This window comes from Lissotriton vulgaris, chromosome 7, assembly GCF_964263255.1.
Source record: "Lissotriton vulgaris chromosome 7, aLisVul1.2, whole genome shotgun sequence".
Taxonomy (NCBI): Eukaryota; Metazoa; Chordata; class Amphibia; order Caudata; family Salamandridae; genus Lissotriton; species Lissotriton vulgaris.
This window is the reverse complement of record NC_141695.1, coordinates 1,742,268,251-1,742,295,582: the sequence shown is the minus strand read 5'-3', so window position 1 is coordinate 1,742,295,582 and position 27,332 is coordinate 1,742,268,251. Positions and strand designations below refer to the sequence as shown.

Below are 27,332 nucleotides of genomic sequence, written 5' to 3'. Positions count from 1 at the left end.
TCTCCCGATTAAAGAGAGCACACCTCAGAACCCTCAAATTAATCCCCGACCCCAGAATTAAATAATTTGAGAAGCAAAACAATAAAACCCGTTAACCCTGAATTCCTCGGCAGCATGCTAATGGGTGTACAGTGCTACATTTCTCATCAGTGTACAAATGGGATTACAATCCCATACAATTTATAACCCAGACTAAAATTGATTTTTCAGCATTCAGCAGTCAGACAATTGTAGTTCATACAGGCTGTGTAATTTGTTTACTGCTTCACACTCTTACACTCAGACAAGGCAAAGCTGATAACGGCCATATCCACCACTCAGGACTGTATCAGTCCACACTATAAACCGCCCATTAGCATTTGAACAGGCATGGAATAACTGAAGAGATAGGCCACATGCATTTGGCTAATAGAAGACTTTAATTTAGTCCACCACAGCAGGGCCGAATAAGCTGCACCCTAGGACCACTTCTTGACATCTCACAAAGAGAATCAGATATGGGATGATATTAGCAAAGTCTATCACAGCAGATTTCTCCACCATTTCTCCATTTAAACTAGGCCGCTCAGAACGATACACTCTAAAAAGAATAGCTCAGTGTAGTATCCAGATAAGTGAATTATGAATGTAATAAATTTGACAAAGGGACCTACAGAGCTGCTGAAAGTGGCCCGTTTACTGAACAACAAACTGCACGCCTGTCTCTCATACTTCTTCTTCCATCACCCTGCTAAGCGATGTATCTCATGACATGATAACTGCACCTCAGAGGACTTCACGCATGACATTGAAACACTTCGCTCACAGTATCATAACAAAGACAGCACAGTTCTAAACACCCAGCTTACAGAGTGTAGCATGCTACCCATGTAGACAAGTGCTTCAGCACCCCACATGGAGTAACAGGCACTATATAAATGTTGTTGTGCAATGCAATGCTTAACATGTAAACAAGTATCGCCATACATGAATTCTGGGTTAAGGGAAGTGATACTTTATAAGAGCACCTCATCCATCAAGTACTAGTGGCAACTGACCAACTCTCACTTAACTTGCATTCCATGTTTTATGTGACATATTCATTTCATGTTCTATATGGCATCACATAGCAAGCAAGTACAAAAGCATCTGCAGCTAGATAGCACACTTCTCCTCCCTTCAACACGTTACCTCTTAACATAAAACAACAATGCATTACATTGTTGACTTTCACAGAATACCAGTCTAATCAACCATAGAACCTTTCTAATTACCTAGATATGCAAGGCCTTTTTATATGTACAATATACTTTTCTTTTGCATTTACTTCTTATGCACTCACTCATCTGATTCTCATTAAGATCAAGCCCAACCTTTTCACTATGTACTCACCTGTCACGCTCTAATGAATGTTCCTATTTATCCGAGCTTAATTTCAAAACAACTACACAGCGTTAAGTACATATCCTTCCATCTTTAACTTTGATGGCATTCTTAAAACATGTTATCTCTTGAATGGGATTTATACATTTTGACCAAGACATATAACCCACTGGGGCTCACCGTCTGTGCTTTACCCTTTTCCTTTCATCAAAATGATGTTTATTCTTTTGCCTCACCTGCATCTCACAATCTCTGCACACTCCAAAGCCATTGTACTTGACATCTTTATCTCAATCTATCCAACCTGGACATACCTATGTGTTAGTTGACCTTCCCTTAAACACCTCAAATGGTTTTTCAAGTACTAGAGAGGGGTGTCATGCAGCGTGCCATTATGCATTTTTGCAACTCAACCTTCCAGCCCAAAAAAAATCACTTTGGATAACTGAATGTTCACTTTTATGACCCTGTTGAACCTTTCCACTTCTCCATTTGTTTCAGGATGATAAATAGAACACGTCTTGTGCTCTATCCCACATGACTCTAGATTGCCCTTCATTTGTTCAGAACAGAATTGAAGACCAATCTCAGCAAACAGAGATTTAGGAAAGGTCTCTCATTTAAATATCTCCCGCATAAATTTGACTATACTGCCCATAGTCTCTAGCCATCTGGAGTATAAATACATCATAGTCACCAAGTATGGTGTATATTGTTCTCTTCTCAACAGTTCAACAATATCAATGGCAACATCTTGCCAAAGACTATCTAGCAGTTTACGGCAAACTACCGGTATTGAACGTGGTGTCAAAATGTTATCACTGTTCCTTCTCTGACCATTCATTTAATATCTAAATCCATCCTGGCCACCAGAAATGTGCTCTAAATCTCCCCTTTGTATCCCATGTGACCCTGATGTGCCTCATCTATGAACATACTTCTCAACTTAGTAGGGTAAATTTATTTTGTCCCTCTTAACAACACACCACTATCAACTGTAAGCTTAATATATATTTGACGCTCCATGGCTCAGGCAAGGTTTTCAAATGAACTTGCCCAGACTGTATCTGATATCCATCAATTCACCATCCTTCAATGTTTCTTCTTTCCACTCCATTTCTGTTAGAATTCCTAGTGTAACTGCAAACACATCTATACTTTCTTCCTGCAGTTCTTCAACTAGCTCATTTTCTGTTTAACCTGATCCTAGTCTAGATAAAGAATCCGCGAACAGATTTGTAACTGCAGGTACATGTTCTACCACAAAATTAAAACCTGTAATGCAACAACACATCTTCTGATTGTAGAGGAAATAAAATCCGGTCCTTTTAAAAAAAATCTCTTTCAAAGGTTTGTGATGAGAACATGTATTAATACTAGTTCCTCAAATGAAATTATAAATGTATTCAATGTCCAGTAAATTGCCAATGCCTCTCTCCACTACAGAATAAATCAACTCATCCACTCATAAGCTCCTAGAAGCACAAGCAATGTGTTGCTATTCACCATCCTTTTTTTGTTTTAATATCACCCCCAAACCTTTGGAGGTAGCATCAGTGACTATAATAGTTCCATCACAGGTAATGAATGCTTGCAAACTGCAAGCATTTTGTAACTCCCTTTTTATATCTCAAATTCAGGTTTACACTCTGGACCTTTATAACTTCTTTTTCTTTCCAATAGTCTCATGCTATTAGATTTGTCTGCTAAATTCTCTATAAACTTTACATAATATTCCACCATTCCAAGAAATGAAACTACCTTCTCTTTTGTACATGGTATGGATAATTTTCAAATGGCGTCTACTAACTCTTTTTTTGGTGCAACACCTCTTTCTGAGATAAAATGCCCCAAATAATTAACCTCTGGCACCGCACATTTGCACTTTTCTTTCTTTAGTGTTAATCCTGCTTACATCAATTTTTTAACACCATCTTTACACTTGAGTTATGCTCACGTAGAGTACTGCTAAGTATCAATAAGTCATCCTGATAACATTTGATGCCTTTCACCACTTCAGGTACAGATGTCATAACCCCTTGAAAAACAGAGGCTGACGATATAAGTCCAAAATGCATCCTTTTGAACTTGGAAGCACCCATGTGTGGTATAAAAGCCATCCGCTCTGGTTAACTCTCAAACAACTGCACCTGATGGTATACCTACATGAGATCAAGTGTTGTGAAGAATTTTGCTCCTGCCAAAGACAAGATTATTTCACCTTCATTGGGAAGGGACATTTATCAACTAATACTTCCCTGGTAAGATCCCTTTGGTTCACACACAGTATAATGTCTCCATTGCATTTCATAGCTACGACAATTGGAACCAACCACTCGGAAGCTTCCACAGGTGTTATTATCTTCTAACTGATTAATTTCTCTAACCCTTGTTCAACATTATCTTTTAAGGCAACTGGAACCCTCCTTACCTTAGCCACTGTTGGTACTGCTCCTTTTCTAAACTTTATACCGTGTTTACACCCTTTCAAACTTCCCAACTCCTCTTTAAACAGCATGGGAAATTCGGACAAAAAATCATTAGATTTAACTCTACCTCTTGTACTTGTACCTGAGGTTCTGCATTTGGATTCAATGTGAAACCCAACAGACATTGATGGGGCATCCCAAACAGTCCATCACCTCTCTTTTATACATAAATCTTGCCAGCCAATCATATATTTCTTGCACAGTTCAATGCACGCATTGAAATAACTTAAAATTCTTATAGGCTGTCCCCCATAACTAGGGGTGGGCAGAATTTGTGTAGGAGCGCTACGCAAATCTCTGCGAAATTGCTTGTTCCGCTCATTCCCGATGCTTTTTTCCAGTTTGCAAACGCTGTTTGCGTGCTCTGGGAGAAATATCTCGCGAACACACATTTTGAAAGCGCGAACAAGCAAAAAATACCGCTAAGCTGCAGATCGCGGAATTTTGGGCAATTCCGCGTTCTCCTCGGAACACAAAATACCCAAATTCTGCAAGCAGAGCGGAATCTACCACCCATTCCTACCCATAACCCCCAGGTTGTACGTCCATGGCATGCAACTTATTTTTTCTTTGAAACCAATGTGCATATGTGTCCCTAGAGATAATAAGAGGGGAACATGAGTCCATTTTAATGTTCAGCTCCATAACATCACTTTTTACAAGACCACCAGAATGCTCTTGACGTGTCTATTCAATTTGAAATATCCTGAGTGATCTCTTTTACTTACTTATTCTGTTCTTTTCTTTGTTAATTCCTACATTTTTTTAAATGCCCTCTTTTCCCCGCAGTGATGACAAATCACACACAGAGCCAGACAACTGATCTGGGTTTAATCCATCACCTTTTGTATCACTTTGTTCGCCCTAAGTTGGCAGGGTATGCTCAGACAGGAGTCCCTTGCTCACTCTGCCACTGGATTCAAGATAGCCTGGCTGATGAGGATTATGAATCCGAAACCGGTCCCAGGATGCTTGTTTCCAGTTCAGGGAAGACATGGCTTGGCAGTTCGGGCTGGACTGTTCCCATGAGGCACAGGGTCAGACTGATTTGCATATGGCCATGTCTGAACTGGGGTGGCGGAGTGAGCTAAAGAATGGTGATGGATTAAACCAAGATCAGTTGACTGGGGGTGAGTGTTTGATTTGCTCAAACACTCCGTCCATCATCCCCTTTTGTATCGATTTGTTCGCCGTAAGTTGGCAGGGTATGCTCAGACGTGAGTCCCTTGCTCACTCTGCCACTGGATTCAAGATAGCCTGGCTGATGAGGATTATGAATCTGAAACCGGTCCCAGGATGCTTGTTTCCGGTCCAGGGAAGACATGGCTTGGCAGTTCGGGCTGGACTGTTCCCATTAAGCACAGGGTCAGAATGATTTGCATATGGCCATGTCTGAACTAGAATGGCTGAATGAGCTAAAGAATGGTGATGGATTAAACCCAGATCAGTTGACTGGGGGTGAGTTTTTGATTTGCTCAAAGACTCCGTACATCATACCCTTTTGTACCGCTTTGTTCGCCCTAAGTTGGCAGGGTATGCTCAGACGTGAGTCCCTTGCTCACGCTGCCACTGGATTCAAGATAGCCTGGCTGATGAGGATTATGGACCCGAAACCGGTACCAGGATGCTTGTTTCCGGTCCAGGGAAGACATGGCTTGGCAGTTCGGGCTGGACTGTTCCCATGAGGCACAGGGTCAGACTGATTTGCATATGGCCATGTCTGAACTAGGGTGGCGGAGTGAGCTAAAGAATGGTGATGGATTAAACCCAGATCAGTTGACAGGGGGTGAGTGTTTGATTTGCTCAAACACTCCGTTCATCATCCCATTTTGTATCGCTTTGTTCGCCCTAAGTTTGCACTGTATGCTCAGACGTGAGTCCCTTGCTCACTCTGACACTGGATTCAAGATAGCCTGGCTGATGAGGATTATGAATCCGAAACCGGTCTCAGGATGCTTGTTTCCGGTCCAGGGAAGACATGGCTTGGCAGTTCGGGCTGGACTGTTCCCATGAGGCACAGGGTCAGACTGATTTGCATATGGCCATGTCTAAACTGGGGTGGCGGAGTGAGCTAAAGTATGGTGATGGATTAAACCCAGATCAGTTGACTGGGGGTGAGTGTTTGATTTGCTCAAACACTCCGTCCATCATCCCCTATTGTATCGCTTTGTTCGCCCTAAGTTGGCAGGGTATGCTCAGACGTGAGTCCCTTGCTCACTCTGCCACTGGATTCAATATAGCCTGGCTGATGAGGATTATGAATACGAAACCGGTCCCAGGATGCTTGTTTCCAGTCCAGGGAAGACATGGCTTGCCAGTTCAGACTGGACTGTTCCCATGAGGCACAGGGTCAGACTGATTTGCATATGGCCATGTCTGAACTAGGGTGGCGGAGTGAGCTAAAGAATGGTGATGGATTAAACCCAGATCAGTTCACTGGGGGTGAGTGTTTGATTTGCTCAAACACTCCGTCCATTATCCTCTTTTGTATCTCTTTACAGGCCAGACCAATGCTTTGGAGCAATGCACTTGCCCAATGATCTATGTTTGTGCCTTTCCACGGTAATTCGCCTCCTCCTGTCACTCGGCCCACTTGTTAGTGCACTTCTTGTTGTTACTGTGAAGAGTGTTATTTTTCCTCTGCTGCTCCTGCTAACAGCGCAACAGCCACACTGCCATGTCTGGGATACCCACTCAACTCGAATCTCCTCATAAATGGCTTTCACTGCACCGACTTTCAACGTCACTTTGCCTGTCAGCTTGCACTTTGATTTCTTCATGATATTGAGGTGCTATTATCACCAATCCCATGCTCATCACCAGTGCAACATGTAAATAAGCATCGCCATACAATAATTGCTGGTTAAGGTCAGTGATGCCTTATTAGAGCACCTCATCCATTAAGTCTCAGTGGCAACTGACCAACTTGCGCTTAACTTGCATTCCATATTCCAAGTTCTATGTGACAGCTACATTTCATGTTCTATGTAACATCACATAGCAACCAGCTACAAAAGCAGTTGCTACTAAATATCACACAATGCTACAATGTTACCCTCGATAGCAAACTCAACCGAGATTGGATATCCACGATTTTATGTCAAGACAACCATACCGTTTATGATGTGTAGTCAACAAAGATAAGTTCCAATTATCACTACATTTTCTATTTTAGCAGCAACACTAATTTGGCACTTGTTTATCTCACAGGATGCATTATCTGACTGATGATGTTATGTACCACATATATCCAGTACCATCTGATCATCTTAACTATACAAAAATGGAATTGGTGGCTCTGTCGCACTCGTGTAAACTTTAAATTTTCAAAAATTATTATTATTTTAGTGTTGCTAAATCCCAATTGCAATCAATGGTTATTCTGGGTTTGGGTCTACAGGTTATTCGCCTCCTGTCCTTAAGCAAACCTTTTCACTAATCCAAGTATGGTGCCCTCCCTACGGGAAAGGGTCTCACCCCGTAGATCCCGTAGACTCACAAAGCGATGAAAGCGTCTTCATGTGGTGTATTTCAAAGAAAATTATTTTATTTTATTTCATAAAGTTGTATCTTTTTCCTAAGTAATTCTCAATATAACATTCATTCATTCTACAATATTCAATAAAAGATTCATGTTTTATATTTCAATTGTATGTTGATTTTGTTAAAAATGTGCATTCCTCACAGGGTTGTATGTCACCCCTATGCATTTCAGGACCTGCCCTTCATCAGGGGTTTATCCCTGTGTGGTCTTATCCGCATGTCAATAGGAACGCTTCTTGGCTTACCTGGTGTAATACGAGGAATGGTTTGTGCCATTCCCCGTATTACACCAGGCAAGCCAAGAAGCGTTCCTATTCACATGTGGATAAGACCACATATGATTGAAAAATAAAACATGAATCTTTCACGGAACATTGAAGAATGAATGAATGTTATATTGAGAATTACTTTGGAAAAAGATACAACTTATGTAATAAAATAAAATAATTTTCTTTGAAATACACTACATGCAGGCGCTTTCATCGGTTTGTGAGAGTCTATGGGGCGAGACGCGTCGACTTTAAAGAGACACCAGATTGAAAAAAACTTGATTAATTTAAATAATTTGTTGGGGGATTTAAAAAGATACTGGGTTTGAATAATATATACCTGTTGTTCCCTCACATAAGTCTGTTAGATCTCTATAGGAATGTCTTGTTTATTTTTTTAGTGAGACATCCTAATTTTGAAACGAAGGGCTTTTCTTGTGTATATATAAAGAATATATGTATATACAAATGCGTTTGAAATTGAAAATGAAATATATAAAGTAAAAAATCTTTTCATTTGATAAAATAAAAAATCATTTAGTGAAATTCTAAAGGCGTGGTGTGGTTCATGACGAGACATGAGATTGTATGAAAAATATATAAATTGTGGTCATAGTAATATGAATACTAAATAGGGGATATTTTGTCCTTATTTCCTATTGCTACAACTAAGAATATAAACCATAGAACCAAGGTACCAGTTCCTTATAAATTGAGTCTTCTTTACCCAGGTACCTTTTGGGTTAATTGGTTCCCCCTGTCATTCATAAAAAAAAAAAAAAAAAAAAAACCTTTCCCGGGGGAGGGCACCATACTTGCATCTTAACTATACACCTCCCGTATGTCTGTTTAGACTTCCAACGGTCTTGTTTTATTTACCCGTTAAATTCTTTAAATTGTTTATACCTCTGGCATTTCTAAACATTGGCAAAGAACAGAGTAAATGTTTGTACTAACAGTCCAGTATATTTCAGCATATGCCAAAGAGTTTTGGTGTCTTGCACTTTACTCAATAAAATTTGGAGAAATTACCATAAATAAAGCCTTACTCGTATGCACTTATCGAGGTAGTTGAACACGGTGACCTTCAATCTGAAAGCCTCACCACGAATGACAGAGTATGGAAGCGTCATATCGGTGAAGAAGGGCTGGAAGGCAGTCAGAGAAGTGGTGGGGGAGAGGCCGAAGCCGGTGTCGGGCGCCAGGCAGAACGCGCTGGCTTTCCACTCAGTGATGGTGTCGGGGATCGTGGACTGGAGTTCAACATGCCCTGTGTCACTGGTAAGAAAAGGTAAAAGGAAGATTAAATATAATATTATTCTCAAAAGTGCTTGTGAAACACATATTCCCAATGTGTAGAGTATAGGGTAAGATCATATATATTAAAGTGACAACACAAACTCTTAGACGATACTCAGTTCGGGTTCCGGAAGGGACACGGAACTGAGACAGCATTGGTAAAGGCCTCGGATGAAATTTGAGAGATCATGGATTCGGGAGGAGCGGTAGTGCTCATCTTGTTGGACCTGTCGGCTGCTTTTGACACGGTCGACCATGTCATCTTGGTCGACCGTGTCGCAGACCTTGGAATTAACCATCTGGCTAAAGATCTCATAGCCTCTTTCCTAGTTAATCGTAAACAGGCAGTCAAATTGGGCAATTACTACTCACCCACCTCTGAACTGCTCTGTGGGGTCCCTCAAGGATCCTCGTTAAGTCCCACGCTTTTTAATATCTACGTTGCGGACTTGGCGGGTCATTAAATCTCATGGGATGCGATTAACCACCTACGCGGATGACACCCAGCTTGTGTTGGCGGTACACAAAACGGTCCAGTGGTAGCAGCGAAGTTTCAGGAGGGGTTACTGGATGTACAATCATGGATGCACAGTAACTGCCATGAAACTTAATGCAGAGAAAACCGAAGTCATGACCTTCGGAAAAATCTCTCCAGAATGGTCTTCAACTTGGTGGCCCAGTCAGATGGGCACCCCCCCGGTTCCAGCTGCTAAGGTCAGGAATTTGGGAGTGATTTTTGATAACAGGTTATCTTTTGGTTATCACGTCAATAAGGTGGTATCAGCTGCATTCTTTGTGCTGAAGAAAATAAAAAAACTCATGCCATACCTACCTGCTTCGGCAGGAAAAACACTGATCACCACCCTAGTGTTTTCAAAACTGGATTATGGAAACGCCTTTTCCTTGGTACACACAAATACATCCTGAATAAACTCCAGTCTGTGCAAAATATGGCAACACGGATCCTGCTTAATATCCCTGGCGACACTCCACTTCAGTAGCCATACGCCATCTACACTGGCTAAGCGTGGAGAGCAGAATCAAATTTAAGGCTCTCTGCATCGCCTATAAGGCCATCCATCAGACCGGGCCGAAGTTCTTAAAGGAAGCCTTTCGGGTGTACATACCTGGAAAGAATCTAAGATCAGCAGCAAGTTGTCTACTGCACGTTCCCCGTACAAGAACGGCTACATGGGGAGACAGACGCTTCCTGGTAGCAACCCCCATACTATGGAACTCACTCCCCTTGCATATTAAAACTGCACCAACACTCATTGCCTTTCGTAAGGCCTTAAAGACCTGGCTATTTAATCAATAAGTTCGTGCCCTGAATCCTGTGTATCCCAGAGTATCTCACTGCGCCTAGACACCCCAGGGTATTAGCTGCACATTAAAAATCCCATAAATAAATAAATAGCTACTGGCACAGCAATATAAATATCTATTCCCAATTGATAAAGAAGGCAGAAGTTTTCTGTTTAAAAGTTCTCCCTCGCTTCTTGCCTTCCTATGGTTCCTTCATAAGGCAACACTAACAAGACATGAAGCTGGGAATACAGGTTTCCTCACCCAGCCTTGACAAGAGCAACTAAGACTTTCTCTCTCTCACTCATCAACATTACTACAGGCTTTCCCTTATCCTGCTTCTCAGGCGGACACCAAGCTAAACCACATTGTCTCACCATCCGCAATAGATACTTCCCCTCATACATCACCACTGCTGATAATACAAGTTTCCTCATACATAAAGTCTATCTTCCTCTCACTCGTAAAAAGCAATGTATGTTATTTTAATCCTGCTTCGTCAACAGAAACACAAGTATAACCTCACTGCCTCACCATCAGAAATAGACACTTCCCTCATACATCACCAGCGCTGGTAAGCTCCTCATGTTTTTTGCCCCATTTTAGGATAAAACTTGTAATAGGCTCTAAGTTTAAATTCTGTATTCTTCGATGATGGTTTTTATTGTGTGTGATAATTATTGGACATAAAACGAGCTACTCTTAATGGGGGTCTGGGTGTATTAATTTTTAGGTTATCCTGTGTCTAAGAGTATCGATGTAGGACAGGCGGGTGCGAGTGATATTGAGAGGGTGGTGAAATGAAGGGGATCATTTGGTCGACCAGAAAGGGGCGTCCATGAGGAATGGTGTTGGTGAAGGTGTTACAGGTGCTAGCACCTGTACAAGCACTCCAGGCCAACCACCCTTCTGACAGCTTGCTAGATTAACCTATAAACCAAATATATATGTGTTGGACTATTTTGTTAAATGTTTTGTTTATTTCACTCTACCCCTTTCTTTCAGTTTGTTTGGTGGGCTAATTTTTTGTATTTTACCTTCTTATGCTCTTCCTTTTCAATTGCAAGGGGAAGAAAGGGCTATATCAGGTATTAGCTAAGATTCTTGGTTTTAGATGTTGAATGATGTCCTTTGATTGCATTTGGAGTCTAAGGGGCCCGTTAGGATGGCGGACGGACTTCAAACCACCCCCCACCCTAGCGGTGCTGGGAACGGCCACCAGTGGTGCGGCGGTCCCGCCCGGCTATTAAGATGCCACCTCCACCATTGCGGTGGCATCCCCCATTCCCAGCATTGTGGCGGGCGTTGCTCACAGCACCGCCCACCACAATGCTGGGAATGCACTGCATGCATTGTCATGCACAAGGCGACAGGCAATGCGAGGTGCCTGCCATGTCCAAGACAATGCATGGGGTACCATAGGTACTCCCCATGTGCACCCCCATACCCCCAATACCCGGGGGGCCTGCAACAGGCCTCCGAAAGCAGAATCTGCATGCCTTTCTGTGGCGGCGTTTTATTCATGTTTATGAAAATAGACATGTGGGTGATGCTCTTTGAATCAAATTCTCTCTTTCAGCACATTTTACAATTGGTCAGATTTAAAGAGAAATGCATCCCAGATATATTCTTAAAACCTGGTTATAGTTCCTCATCAAATGTCGAAAGTTCAACTCTTTTATACCAGGCCATACGCTGCACATGCAGATCAGAGAAAAAACGAGAAAGAGGTGGGAAAGCTGGGCATTTCCTCGACCATGAATATGAAGGGGCTGACTGTAGGATTGGAGGAAAAGAGGCATGTTGATCTGTGATGTGGAACTATTCATCTTTTGTTTATTTCAGAATATTTGTGGTCAGTAAAGGCATACTTTGCATTGCCACCTTCTTGCTCCCAACAGATCAGGTGGATTCTAAGATGTTGTAAGGCTCTAGTTGACTGGTAAAGAGGAAGGAATGTTACTTACTCAGTGGTCTTCAGATCCCATATCCAGGTCTCAGGAAAGTAGGTCCGAACTGTCTCAATCGAAGATCCTGCGATCGCACCACCAGGGAAAGCTCTTCGGCCTAACATCGTCGGGCTGGCGCCTGCAGAGACAGAAATGTTGGCGTAGACGCATATTTGAGTAAAAAACAATATCACATTTTTTAACTGGAAACAAACAACATTTCATCCTGGAAGAGTAACTCTGGGCTTGAAATCTTGCTACACACAATTCACAGATGAATGCAATCACTGATTACATACAATACTTCTATATAGTCATGACCTGTTCTATGCCTTCTTTTTATAGCTAATTCCAATATGGTGTTATATGGGATCAAGAACCCCCTATCATATGTAATAAGCTTATTAGAAATCCCTATAGAGGTATGTGATTGTACAGAGAAACAGGAGGAATGAGGACTGAGGCAGAACTCATCATACGGGTGTATCTTTCTCCTACTACTTTTTGAGTCATCAGACTTCTCCCCTTTTCAACTTTTAATTTGTGGTTTCTTGCTCTCTTTAATGAAAGTGGTACAATCTTTGCAGTTATTTACTATAAATGTGAACTATGGACTGTGAAAGTAAAAATGTCAATAATCATCTTGGAAGCAGTTACAAAATATATTAGAATCAATTAAATATGATACTATCAAAGCAGTTGTAGTTAAGAATGTGCTGGAAGTGAGATGAATTCTTCAGATGAACTGTCCCAGTAAAATAAAAAATGGTGCTGCCATAAATGTCTCATAATTAGCTAAAACTGTAAATGTTTAGGGAAAGGTAGCTGAAAAGACTGTCCTTTACACCATCAGCCTGCTCTGGCAGAGGTATCTGATGTCACAACTCAACTTTTATAATTTACAGTAGACTAGTGATGTAATTTCCTTATTACAATTAAGTTGCAATGCCTCACATTGATTAGAAGATAGGTTTATAGAGTTATTTCAGCCTTTGGTCCACTTTGAAGTGCCTATTATAACTCTGTTCCTTTTTCTTAGTAATGTGAAGAGCAAGTGTTATTATCACATCATTTAAAATGTTACTCATTTTTTGACTTTGGAAGGAAGCAGGAATAGGTTGTCCCTACCAGAATTTCAATTCATGACCTACACTAAACACAGATGTAAGCACCACAGATTTAACTCACACAGCCATCTTGATGATGCACCCATTTGCATGTGTCCAGCCAGTGTCCAATAACAATGTACCTACAAAGTGTGCTATTATAGGGCACATTCTGTAACTTTATACAGTTTGTAGTTATACACATCAGTAATCCCCTATGGTGGAGTCCAGCAACTATTGGTGTGTTTAACTGAGATGGCACATGGCTCTAATTTCTGCTGCTCAGGGAGCTGTTTTACAGGAGAGTGACTGTGAGTGGGACCTACCAGACCTGGGTGCACTCTGCCCTTTTTGTGACATGAACTCTCTGTGTGTTGCGGTCACTTGAAAATGTTGCATTGGGTTTCCTTTGAGAGATTTACTCAGAGTGAGTTTGGGACTGTTAGTTTGGAGTAGTTTGCTTTCCAGCATGTTGGGTGCACTAGAAAAGCCCTTTCATCTGAAAGAACTCAGTGGTTTCTCTTTTCTTACATATGCACTGTAAATGTGTGGTAGAGTTGTGTCTATTATTTGGAAAGTTCAGCACGTAAACTGGCTCTCACCCAATCACTGGTGCTGGATCAGGGCGAGCATTGAAGGCAAGGTTAGCCAGCAGTATGAGTGCAAGACTTTTCTTAATTTGTGCTGGTGTTTGCCGGTGCCCAACACCAGCACATATTTTTCAGCACCAGCAGTTATTTATCAAAGTCTATCATATGGTGGCACTGCCTGCCTATCTCTGAGCAGAGCAAATCAGTAAAGTATTACATAAAAAGCAATGTACTATAAAATATGATAGATTTTGAATCTGAACTCAGGAGAAGTGAGACCCAAAGGCGGACCTCAGACTTTGCTTAGTTCATGAGCACAACTACTGCCCAGTATCTACTCCGGTTAATACACTTTTGAGATCACACACAATGGCATCAACTCTCCTCAATCACAATTACCAGCCCCCTTTGCATCTGCAGTCCAAGCTCACACAAACACTTTGCCCTCCTCCAATCAGTACTGAACTCCCTCATTAGAACTTTGGGACTCATTACAATGTACTTTCCGACCGACTCGGTGTCAGAATGATTTCCGACCAACACGGGTTCGGGGAGTCTGACTGACCTATTAAGATGTTTCCGAAAATCGTTCGGTCGTTCTCTCATTGACTTCAATGGGAGCCTGTGTGCCAACCAACAACACAGGCTCCCATTGAAAAAAGGGGTGGGTGCGGAAACCCTTGCACCCTGTGGCGGGCGCCCCATTGTGCCTGCCACACTGTCCATTTTTGGAAAGAGGGGACTCATGGGCACCCCCACGGACCCCAACCGGAGACCTAAGGGTAAAGAGGGCTGCTATGGGCCCGTGAAGTCAGTTTTTGACAGCCGATCCGTGTCAGACTGACCAAGTCGAAATGGCTGTCGGAATCCAACATCGCAATCGGTTGGTTGGAAACATGGCACATAGAACTCTATGATTTGGCTCGGACTCTCGAATGCCAGTCGAAACTGATTCCTGGTATCGTAATCGGACGGTCGGAAATGTTTCAGAGCCAGTCGGAAACTCTGCTTCCTACACAGGTTTGGTCAAACCGAATGCCATTTGTAGCCTTTCCGACCAATATCGTAATTAGGCCCTAAGTATGTAGCCCTAGGACTGAGTTATCAGGCCCCATTTAAAGGTCAGGACTGAGGTCCATTGTCATAGCTAATTATGAGTCAACTGAGATCATATTGTAGGAGGTTTTGTAAATGATAATTGTGGTGCATATAAAGATGCAAGCTTGATGCTCCTGATCCACAAGAAGTCTAGATTTGACATATGATAAATTACAGTGTAACCTCCACCATACCCTGTTGAGAGCTCCAAGCATTGTTAAGAAATGCTTCTGTTGCCTTACCGAGAGTAGTAAGTTTATACGTAGTGGCGGAGCTGATGATGGAGCATATATTTGGCTTTCGGAATTCACCATTGGTCACCACCTTCAAACCCATTCCCTGAAAAAAGAAGACATATAATTTAAGTTACAACATCTACACTACAGACACTATGCCCGGGAGGGCTGTCTTCATTGACACATGTTCTCATGATCATAACCTTGCACTTAGTGAATTGAATCTGAGCTCTGCACTCCCCATGAATATCATTAGCTGTGGTGACATATTTCGCTTTATAAAGTGAGCCCATAGTTTTTGTCTTTCCTGTTGACATCATACATTCTGCAATGAGAATCCCAGTTGGGGCCGCTCAGTGGATTCCCATATCTCTGGGTGCCACCTTAGAGTAAGGAGGTGAACCCCACATGTGTTCCCCATTGATTCCCATATCTCTGGCCACACCCAGCGGTCAGTGACGTGGATGAAGAATGGGCAACAGAGTGTTAGGTAAATGGATTCCATTCAGAGGAAAAGGCGGTGACAAGTGGGATGACACACCCACCTGTGTGTGCTTCATGCTTATTACCGGTGATAGGTGTAACTCTTGGGCAGGGCCACTATAGCTATGCGATTCTGCCTCTGTGGCATTTTTCACATAATTTTCAATTTGCATCTTTGGCCACATAGTCCAACTTCTGCTGCATAACGGATTGATTCCCCACAAATAGTTTCTAGCTCAAATGACTCAAATTTACTAAAGATACAGTAACACATGTTCTTTCGCACTGGGAGGCTTTTTGCTAAGGCTGGCTGGGCAGTCACCATTCAGTTGCTTATTGTTGTATTTGGGTAATAAATTGGTATTAATAAGGAAAAAGAAAAACTATCACAAAATATGCAGCATTACACAGCATAATCTAACTTTCTTTGCTGAATAATTTAGTCAACCCTGCTACATAATTTGTTATTCTTCTGCCACATAATTACAGTGGCCCTTCCCTTAAACAATAGTAACATGGGGAATGGTGTAGAAAGTCATAAAGTAAGCATTACTGGTGGCAACTGATAGCTCTACATAGCAAAAGAAAAGCCTTACACAGGCCTCATTGTGAGAGACTACTCCATATTTGATTGTCAATTCCTATTGTTGGCACTAAATAGAGAGTTATAACTACTGTGATACAATTACACACTTGATACCCCTCCCCCTGGCATTTCCATAGCACAAATGCAGCAACAGGTCTCTGAGGGGGATGACCAAGAGCTGGGAAGTGTGAAAACACCGACTGCCACAGTAATTCCTAATTTCTTAGGGAAAAACCACGGTGCAACTTCGAATGCCACAATATTCCTGCACCTATGAATTACAGATACTCAGGGCATCAGTAATTCTGGGTCCATGAAAGTTCAATGAGGGCCAAAGAGTCACCCAGAATGAGGAACTTGGTGCAGAAAAACCCTGGATTACTAATGGGTCAAATTTTCAGAAACTATATCCTACCGGACAGAAGCAGTCTATGCCTGACATTGTCTATTTAGAAGTGCTGAGATAAACAAACAAACTACAGAAATGCTAGAGGTAAAGAAGGAGGTATAACCAGGGAAAATAATAAGCGGTGTTATTTCTGTGCACATCACTAGTGAAGTTTGATTGAGCATTCTGCTGGTTTTGGCGACCACGATTGTATAACGGTAAAGAGAGATTGGATATAATAGAGAGAATGGTTACCAATATGCTGCAAGGTTTGGACCATAGGTTGTAAAGGAGACTCATGAATTTAATCATGCCCACTAGGTGAAAAACTAAAGAGGAAGGCATATAAGTTCTCCTCAGAAATCAGGTCAGCTGTCCAAGCCCTAGTGATTTTCTATAGAGGTAAGACCCTCCTTCCTGGCCTATCCAAAAACACAATCACGACCCCTCAAGGACACCCTAAATGGTTTGGCATTTGTGCTTTTCAAAGGTCCAGTCATGCCCCCCCCCAAAAAAAGAAAATAATTATTCAACTGGTGACCATTGGAAACCTGCAGCAACTTCAAAACAGCCACCATATCTCATAGGGCTTCACACTCTGCATTTTCGCTATACCTTAGGGGCTAATGGCACACCATTGAGAGAGAGAGAGAGAGAGAGAGAGAGAGAGAGAGAGAGAGAGAGAGAGAGAGAGAGAGAGAAAGATATAAGACAAATCAGTTCTCCTGGAGATTCATTAACCAAAGAAAAGCAAAACTGCAAAACAGACCTTCTCTAGTTTAGATCCAAGAATATGGAACCCATTCTCTGAAATCATCAAACTTCTAATTTCCTCTCTTTCAGGATATACGGCTCACATGTCGGAAGTCCGTCTAACAAATTAGTTTGCCTGCCCACTCCCATTCCTTCCCTGTACTCCTGATCCCCTTCTCCCCTCCTGCTCAACCCTCTACTGGCTATCACCTTCTCAAAAAATTCAAATGTACTGCTGCTTTCACTTAGTACTATTGTTCTTTTCTTAAATTACACTGCACTGTTTTCTATATGTAAAGCATCACATTGCTCCTATGTCATGAAATACAGGCATACGTACATGCATACGTGCATGTGTACATACGTACACGCATAAATATTGAAGCATTCACATTCACAGGGAGACTGGACAGACCATAAGGGGGAAGTAGTGCTCAGCAGCAGAGCGCTCTTAGACCAAGAAGTCCTGAACCTGGACTAGAAGGATCACAATCCTTAGAACACTGGCAAGGCAATGCATGAAAAATGGAGCCTGCAGGATGAGGAAAGATCAGACTCACCTTCAGAAGGTCAGAAACATCTTTCTCGTGGTCCAGGTGTGACGGATAGTAGATCAGCCCATTCTGAAAGAGAAGCTCGCCATTCACACAGGGCGTGGAGTCTACTTCCTCCAGGTACCACCCTCCATGGTAATAACCTGTGAGGTCTTTCACTGGGAGCAGGTCATACACCTAAGTTTACAGAGAGAAAGAGGACATTAATCTATGTCAATGTGTGATTGGATGACAACCTTCACTTCCTGCTCCCATCAGACTCCTCCTGCCCCAGGATTTATCTTGAATTTTCTGAGCACATACTGAGGCAAAGATGAGACCCAAGCATCAGTAGACAAAACACAACAGTGATCCTACACCCATTTTTCAGCACATTAGTGGGTGCACTATGTAACGCCCTAGCTTCTGGAGCTTTTCCACCCAGGGCATGGGGATGAGTCAAGTACGGATGTATGTCGTTAGAACGCGCGCGTTACCACGACCTACTATTACAATGCGGTAGTAACAACAAAAGTTGTTACCACGCATTGCACTGGGGGGGCGCAAAATTAAATAATTTAATTTACTATTTCAACACCAGTCCCCGTGGATAGTAGGGAAGGTGTTGGGATAGTAAATTAAATCATTTCCTATCCTTGAGCGCCCCCCAGCGCATTGCGTGGTAACAACTTTCGTTGTTACGACCGCGTTGTGATGGTAGGTCGTGGTAACGCGCGCGTTGTAAGCGTTGCATATCGTCAAGTACACTAGAAATAATATGCATAAGCACAATCCAAAAACTTCATCATCAAGCCAGTGGATGTGGGCTCTGTGAGATTTAGATGTGATGTCCCCACCTACCTGGTAAAAAGAAATCTGTTAATTTGGAACTTTTTTAAGATTATGAATTTGCAACACCATTAATTCCGATAACCGATGAGAGTAGCACATATCACCGGAAACAAATGCCACTGCTTTACTGGATTGCAAGAAGCAGATGTGCAGTCCTCGCCAACGGGATGTCTGACCAATAAAGTATTGATAGAGAAATCCATAGTCGCCTTAAAAACGACACTGAATAAATACTAACTTGGTTCGGAATGAACGTTTTAGGATCATTGAAGACTGTACCTTCTACAAAATTAGAGCAGATCACAATCTTTTTTGTGTTCTTCTACCTAGTATGACTGAAGTTCTTCCTGACTGCTATCCTGATACAGAAAAGAGGTTCTAAAGAAGACTCTTTTTTTGTATAATATGTGTTGCTCTTTTTTAGCTATTGATGTTCTTTTGTGCAGGGAAAATCACCTTGATATGATTTGGTCCTATAAATGTCCTTTGCAAATATACTTACTCAATCAATTTCCTATTAACTCCTCTGCACAGGAGCATTAGAGTGACTATAGTGAACAAAACTATTCTTTTTATAGTCACCTTATAATACATGAGAGAGGTTAACTAAGTCCAAGGAGGGTTTCATGTGCACACACTATCATGACAAAAAAACTTAAATATCACACATTGGCATTTTCCCACTGCTCTTAGACAGGAAATGCTCAGTACAGAGTTGATTACGTAATCAACCTCTGTACTAGTACAATATCTCAATAGGTGAATTGATAAGACGTCCTTAGCATTTTAGTCATAAAATCCTATTCAAGAAGGCATATGCCGATGCAGCAAAACTTGGGAACAGAGGGGCTTATTTACAACAAAGTGTCTCAGTGCGGTGCCGCAAGCCATTCTGCTGCACCGCACTGAGAAACTTACAAAGCACAGGGAGGCGTCATATCTTCAATGATATGACGGATCCCTGTGCTCGCCCCTGCGCTGGTTCACAATTGGCTGCCATGCGCTGATGCAGACGCCCTTGCACCACAGTGTATGCGTGCCTGCATTGCAGGGAGAATATTTTTGTGTCGGGATGGACACCTTCCTGCACAAGAACATTCAAGAGAGAAGATTTCCTCTTTCTAAGTGTGGTGCAGAATCCAGTATGCGTAGAAAGAGGAAAAAAAGAGGAAAAATGAAGAAAAAAAAATCCTTGTTGCTCCTCCCTACGCCGCCCCTGGCGAGACATAGAAATCTGACGCATTCCTAGGTTTACAATTTCTCATAAATCTGGGAATGTGTGAGCTTCCATGGGTGTTGCGTGGCAACACCCACAGCAACACCCATGGAACGCACCTTTTGCGCAAAGTGCTGCGTGTAAAGGGGTTGTGTTTACAAGGACACGAAAAGCCATTCAGGGTGGCTTTACGTGTCCTTGTAAATATGGGACAGCAAAATGCTCTGCCCCAGCGTCACAAAAAGTGACGTACCGGCGGCACAAGGGGCTTGTAAAATAGCCAGAGAAAATTTTTCAGGAAGCAATTCTTTGTTATTGCGGCTCCATTACTCAGACTCAGCAGCCGCTTATATAATTTATAAATTCTTTTTCCAGATGTGGAGACCATTCCAAACCTGCCCATACACCCACTGGGTTCTTCTTCCCTACTGTGGTAGCCTTCCCTCAAACACAGAAGGTATGATGTGGTACATCCCAAACTCAGAAGCAATTAAATGTGTTGAAAGGTAAGCCAAAAAATGAAAACCTCACCGATTCCACTGTCAGCTCTTTCTCTGGTTTCATGAGCAGGACACTCTTGTCAACAGCACGAAGGGCACAAAGGGAGCCTGGAGAGGCTTCTACTTTCAAACTGGTTGGTGAGGCGGGTAAGCCCTCCGCGTGAGAGAAGTGTAGGTTCACCTGGAATTGCAAACACCAATTGTAAAGCCTTTACTAGAATTATTTCATCTGCAGAGACTACATACTGGAACATACATTTTTACCAAATGATGATAGGTAAATACACCCAGGCTAAGGACGGCAAACTTTACGCAGTGTTTGTTGATCTAAGCGCTGCGTTTGATTGTGTTATCCATAACCGTTTTAGCTGATTTTGAGGGAGATGAAGGTGGAAGAAGTGTTCATTTCCTTCCTAAGGCAACTCCATGCTGGGGCAAGGGCGAAAGTGCGATTTGGCACTAAAGGTGAATGTACTAAGCCTTTTTATGTAATGCGGGGAGTGAGACAAGGGTGCGTACTCACCCCATTTCTTTTTAATTTGTATACTAACGATCTGGAGAAGGAATTGGTGGCTGAAGTACGTGATTCCCCGCGGATAAACCACCAACAAATTGTGTCTCTCTTGTACGCGGATGATGCCGTGATTATGTCACGGACCCAAAGAGGGTTACAAACGGCTCTGGACACATATTTAAACTTTATGGATAACAGGGGTCTAAAACTTAATGTTACCAAAACTTTTGTTATGACCTGCGGTAGAACTAGGAATAAAGAGTACCGCTTGTTTGCTGGAAAGGAGAAGATTGCGCCAACCAAAACCTTCTCATACCTGGGTATTGTGCTAGAAGAAACTGGGTCTTGGGGGCCAGCCATTAGAAATAGGACCATGATGTTTAAGAGAGCTACAGCTGCACTCATGTCTTTTTCTAAAAAGATGGGGAAGAGACCGCCCGAAATCCTGTTAAAAATTTACCAGGCTAAATGCTTAAGCATAGCAACTTACGGGGCAGGTATTTGGGGAATTTCCAATTCTACCCCCATACAAAAGGTAGAAAACGCATTTTTAAGATTTATTTTGGCAACTCCTGTTAGTTCACCTGTATTTAATTGTCATACAGAATTGGGTATTCGCTATGTGAGCAATCTTATTAGTATTCAACCACTCTTGCTCTGGCATAGAGTATGGACATCGCCTGATCTCTCCTTAAATAGAAATATCATCAAGGATTGTATGGGGTTGGACAGGGTTACCAGGATACCTTGGCTGATGTATATTTGTAAATTTACTAGGGATCTAGGAAGACCCGAGTTTTACCACCATCCTGATTCATTGTGCAGGATATCAAAGAAGGACTTGAAGCAGTTATATTGGTATCACGTAGAATCCCTGAGACTAGGAGTAGAGTTAAACAAAAAACTTGTAATACAGCATCAACTCACCCTAGTCTCATACACTATTCAGCCCTACTTAATTTGGTGTCTGGAGGGCTTCGACCGTTATTTATTAACAAGATTCAGGTTTGATGTCTTTTTTCGTTTAATCACATTTCCTAAAGTAAACGATTGGGGAAGAAATCTCTGCAAATGCCTGTGCGATAACTTGTCCACCCAATCCACGTTGCATGCAATTTGTTTTTGTAAATTTTACTTGGTGGAAAGATCTAGATGGATCAAACCACTTTTAAAAAAACAAGGCACATGGAGACAATGCCGCCCAGCCTTACTGTTTTTAGTGTCCTTAAATGATGTACATTGTGTGGCCGTTATGCTAGCCTTTTTAAAAAGTATTTTAAGGAAAAGGAAAAGTTTAACCAATTTTTAACAAAAGCATATGTTTTTATTCTAAACTATACCTGTGCGATTCTTTTGCTTACCCTTGTAGTGAACTTGTTGCTTTTATGATTTTATGTATTTTGAAATCGAATGAAGCTTTTCATTCATTCATTACCAAATGATGAACTTGGAGCTGTTTGTACACATTGAGAAAGAAAATTATATACTGGATTTCTGCATGAAGTACTAATGTAAGAGTGAATAAAAAAGTTACAAAAAAGAAAAGAAAAGAAAATTCTTTTTTTCTGCTTTACCTCTCTGGAGAATTGTTCTTATTTTTTTTACTTTGTACCATTAGGGTATTTATTGCAAATATTCTGGGAATAATGCACTTTATACAATGGAATTTAACCACAAGTGAGAGGCTGTAGGCCCTACCGTCAATGAGTGTTACATTACCCCAACAAAGACAACAAGTAAGGGCATCAAAAAGCAGGTTTGGAGTGGATTGGGCTTTGTTACACAATAACTATATTTATAAGGAGATGTCCTTTCCTACTGTTCTTCTTAGTCAGCCAATCACAGGTATGAAAATGATTGCATTTGCTATACAAATTCCTTATCCCACCCAGTCTTGAAACTGATCTGCCAAGCATCCCTGTTCCAGCCCTTTCAATCATAGATAGGAGCATGTATGCATCCGCATGCAACTGTCCTGAATTCATCTAACCATAGAGGACTAGGCAATTCTGTAATGCTCCACCACTTCCTGAAGGAAACCAATTGGCACAGGCTAAATGCTCATCATCCTATTATCTTAAATCCAGGAGCTGTGCTATCTTGTAGGTTTATCCGCAGAACTACTATGACCATCTCTGGTATGACCAGATCTCTCAAATTGAGAGATTGAGTATTTTCATTTCTTCTGTTTACTCTTTATTCTTACTTTTTGGATGTTTTTATTATCCCCTTTATGTACAGTCTGACTTCAAAGCTCATCAACATCCTCCCACTTGCACTCTAACTCTAACCTCTTACCTTGTTATCAAAGTTCTTTGCAACTATGAATTTTGCTGTGTCTGCGATGACTTCACCACAGGGAAGGAACGCGAATATTAACATCTTTGCCAGAGGAGAGATATCTGTGCTAATATGCAGTGAGAGCATGAAAGACCCAGGCACACCTGTGGAGGAAAATACAAGACCAATACTTCATCTGTGAAGGTGAATGGAAGATTTCTTCAGAAAATTAATAACCTTTTTTCTAGAATGGAAAAAATTCAAAATGTGCCTTTGTATATAAAGAGATTAACCCAGAAAATATTGACCTAAGTATCAAAATTACATCTTTTAGAACCTAAATAACAAGGTTTATATTAATAAACAATACGTTTTATAATAAGGGATAAGATTGATCCATAGAACACTTTGAACATGCCCCAGCTCCCTCCTATTACCTTATCACACCCTATCAGACAGAATGAGCGTAACGCCATTGAGATGCATGAGCAAGATCCTGTCAATTTGAGGCTAACCTTATATGTGCAGCCATGTATATAGTCCTTCACATTCAAGTGGAAAAAAGTTAAACCATTTCAGCATAGGTACATAAATTGGATCAGATGATTGCCCACCCTTTCTTCATATCGCTGAGTCCCAAATGTAGACATTGACATTACCATACTGGAAATTGCTGGCATCTATAGAGACTACACTTTTAATATCAATGGAATATATCTGCAGGATTTAGTATAAACATGTGCTTGCAAATGCTGTACAATTGTACTTGTTGATTAGAGTTTAACAGTTCAAAGATGTACCATGTTAGGAAACTCACATGATATAATATAAATGAAGAAGTGTTTTAAAATTGAAATAAGAGGTCCAATCTAACCAAAGACATTCTACACCCCAACACCACAGGAAGGCAAGGACAGTAAAGACACAATGGTGGGAAAAGGTAGAAGAAGCTCAACACGGGCTCACCATGCTTCACGTGTGCCACATCAATGGTGTGTTTGCCATGTCCGGTGATGCCTCCTCTTGACATTACCTGAAGCAGGGATGGGTGGGAAGAATGAAAAAAACTGAGTTTCTTATGTAATGAAGGGTGGCCCAGAAAACATTAAATTGCCAGACGCATAAATCAGGGACATTGAAAGTGCATTTACAAATCGTATTGCCACAGAGCAGCCACGACACCGCGTGTCTCAGTCACAGGATGCGAGAATAATGGTTTGGGAAGCAGGCTATCTCCTGGTCAGCCTCAGTGGTACCATAGGCGTTAGTAGGATATTAATACTTGAAAACCATCAAAGGGAAAAATATGTGTTTACGATAGAACTTTCGAACATCACAATTGTGGGTGGTCCTTGCTAAAATTGAGAAAGTTGGAACCATAGCAAGACAACATTTAAATGTAATGTATTCTCTATAGCAACACAAAACATGCCATGGCAGACCCCATATACAAAGCATAGTACCTTCACATGCCAAATGGCAGTATACTCCACATGTTTACAAACACAGGAGATGGGTCTAACGAAAAGAGGAATACAGAATCATGAGAAACTCACCAACATAATACAAATCAAACAGTCAATCACCTTGCCATGTATCCTTTCTCAAGAGATTGTAAACATGCTTGCACTTCTTCCATACTTGGCTCTTCTTTAGCAGCATAACATTCTTTAAAATCTGCTTAATCCTCAAAGGCCAAAGAACAGAGAAGCGACCTTAGTCTCAAACTCGGGTGTATCACCACATCATCTAAGTGGGTGACATATCCCAAAAGGCACATGACAGCTTTTCTCTAATCTTGTAAAACACTACTTCTTCTCAAGCAAAGTGTTCACCCGTGTAACTCAGTTGCTGAAGCCAACCATAGAATTTCTAGCTCAAGCTGATTGGCCTTTTTGATTAACGAATTGGACTGGAGTCTGCACAAAGCAGTGGCTTTGTGTGCAAAATTGAACATCAGAAACAAGTTTACCCATATTATTTGTAACAAAGCCAGTGGACTCTATCATCTGCAAAAGCTTGCTTCAGAATCAAATATATTTACTCTGGTGGAATATTATTTATTTATTTTAAAGGTTTTATATAGCGCTGGCTAGACCCGGAGGTATCAGAGCGCTTTCCATGAGCATCAGATCATATTTACAGGTTATATTGTTACAAAGGTTACACAGTTATTAGAACATGGCAACATAGATACTTGTAAGGTCAAGATAAACAATAAGAACAAATACGTAAGGGGAAAAGCAGGCAAGGGGAAAGATTCAGGGGAGGGGGAAGGAGCTGGAGAAGTAAACAGGTATTGAAGGCGGGAAAGGGGAGGGTGAAGGACTTCGCATGGAAAGAGGAGGGGAAGAGCGACGGGGACACAAACCAGTAGACGAGTCAATGCAACGTCCAAAGTCCAGTAAGTTGTGATCCCAGGGGAAGTGGTATCACTTCCCTATCTCTGTTGCGAGAGGCTCCCTTTACGCAGTGGACTCTCCCAGAGGGCTCTCTGAGACTCCAATATATATGATAACACATATATATATATATTGATAATCCCACAGCTCAAGCATGTATCTGCAATGCTCTATCTACATAAGCATTCCTTGGACCCAACGACCAAGAAGCCTGACAGCTCAGGCATGGGTAAAACATGTATAGGTGGCAAGGATAGCTGCCTCCAACACTGCAGGAATGATTCACAGAGGACCTCCACACTAGTGACGGAGGCCCCACAGTCATGGAGGAGTCTCTGCACTCTCATGGTGGAGATTGTGCCCCGAGTGCAGAAAGTGCCTCTCGACTGCGGCGCCTCCACCACTAGTACAGAGACCCTTTGTGAATCAGGCCCTGCATCTTCACGCAGGTGCCAAAAGTGAAGCGATCCTTCACTACATTTAGCAATTGGGGTTCCATGCCTTGCCTTAGTGAGTCTTCTACCTTACAGGAAGACTGTTATTTCCTATCTTGAGGGCCCCATTGTTACGGGCTTACAACCATACCTCGTATTTGTAACGCATGCACAACACAGATTCTACCTAACCAGACTGAGGTTGAGCACACTACACTATTTATTTGCCTTCCCTAAAAGGGGCAAGAGGTGCTCTAAACTTCCGAATTGTCCGTGTGATGGTAGATCCAAACAAAGTACCATCCACTTTTTACTTTTTTGTAAATTTTATATGGATATTAGGAAAATGTATCTCCGTCCAATCTTTAAGGTTAATACCCTGTTCTCCTATAAAATTGCTTTTAATTATTTAAGGAATTTGGAAAAAATGACAGTCTGTAATGGAGTGATTTGTTACATACAGTTGGCAATGAAAAAAGAAAGGACTTAGTTTACTTACAAAAACTGAATTATGAATTAATGTAAGCATATCTGTATTACAGACCTGTACACTTTTTAGAATCATGTTAAAATGGTGTTTTTAGTATTATGTTTGGATAAAACTTAGATATTGATTATAAATGAATTATTGTATTTTATAGTATGCTTTTATGGACATTTTGAATGATCCGAATAGAGGTTGATACGATTTGATTTGAGCCTCCTACCTACACACCCTCACAAGTGAATGGAATGGAAAAAAGTACTTCTTTGAACCCTTTAGTGAAAGCAGCTCGCCTAGATAACCACTGTGGATATTCAACTATTACTCGCTCTTGTAATATTCTTGATCTATGCCTCCAGCCTTGACCAACTCTCAAATCACAAGACCTTTGAGTGTCATCAGTTCAACACACATATCTAAAGCCATGCATCACTAAAAGCTTATCTCTGAATCCTCAGATCATTGCCACCCTCTTCCAAACAGTTCACATGCACTCACCTCCACACATGGGGGCTCATTAGGATCGCGGACGGACTTGCGTCCGTCCGCGACCCCAGAGCAGGAGGGAACCTCCGCATGGCATGCGGAGTTCCCTCCTGTGCAATTAGGATGTGACCGCCACCCTGGCGGTCACATCCTCTATTTTTAACATTGCAGCGGG

General features: G+C 41.7%; 1 protein-coding gene across 2 annotated transcripts in view; it reads right to left on the bottom strand.

The window, feature by feature from the left end:
• Nucleotides 1-27,332, bottom strand: part of LOC147706549 (alpha-2-macroglobulin-like) — a 163,197-nt gene that overhangs the window by 36,737 nt on the left and 99,128 nt on the right. For both annotated transcript variants that reach the window (XM_086933016.1, XM_086933014.1), the window contains 7 exons: nucleotides 24,318-24,384; nucleotides 23,370-23,515; nucleotides 20,589-20,738; nucleotides 18,017-18,187; nucleotides 15,253-15,349; nucleotides 12,235-12,355; nucleotides 8,713-8,941 (listed from right to left, as the gene is read on the bottom strand). In XM_086933016.1, coding sequence (XP_086789142.1) covers nucleotides 8,713-8,941; nucleotides 12,235-12,355; nucleotides 15,253-15,349; nucleotides 18,017-18,187; nucleotides 20,589-20,738; nucleotides 23,370-23,515; nucleotides 24,318-24,384 — 981 coding nt within the window. The remainder of the gene's footprint in view (nucleotides 1-8,712; nucleotides 8,942-12,234; nucleotides 12,356-15,252; nucleotides 15,350-18,016; nucleotides 18,188-20,588; nucleotides 20,739-23,369; nucleotides 23,516-24,317; nucleotides 24,385-27,332) is intronic.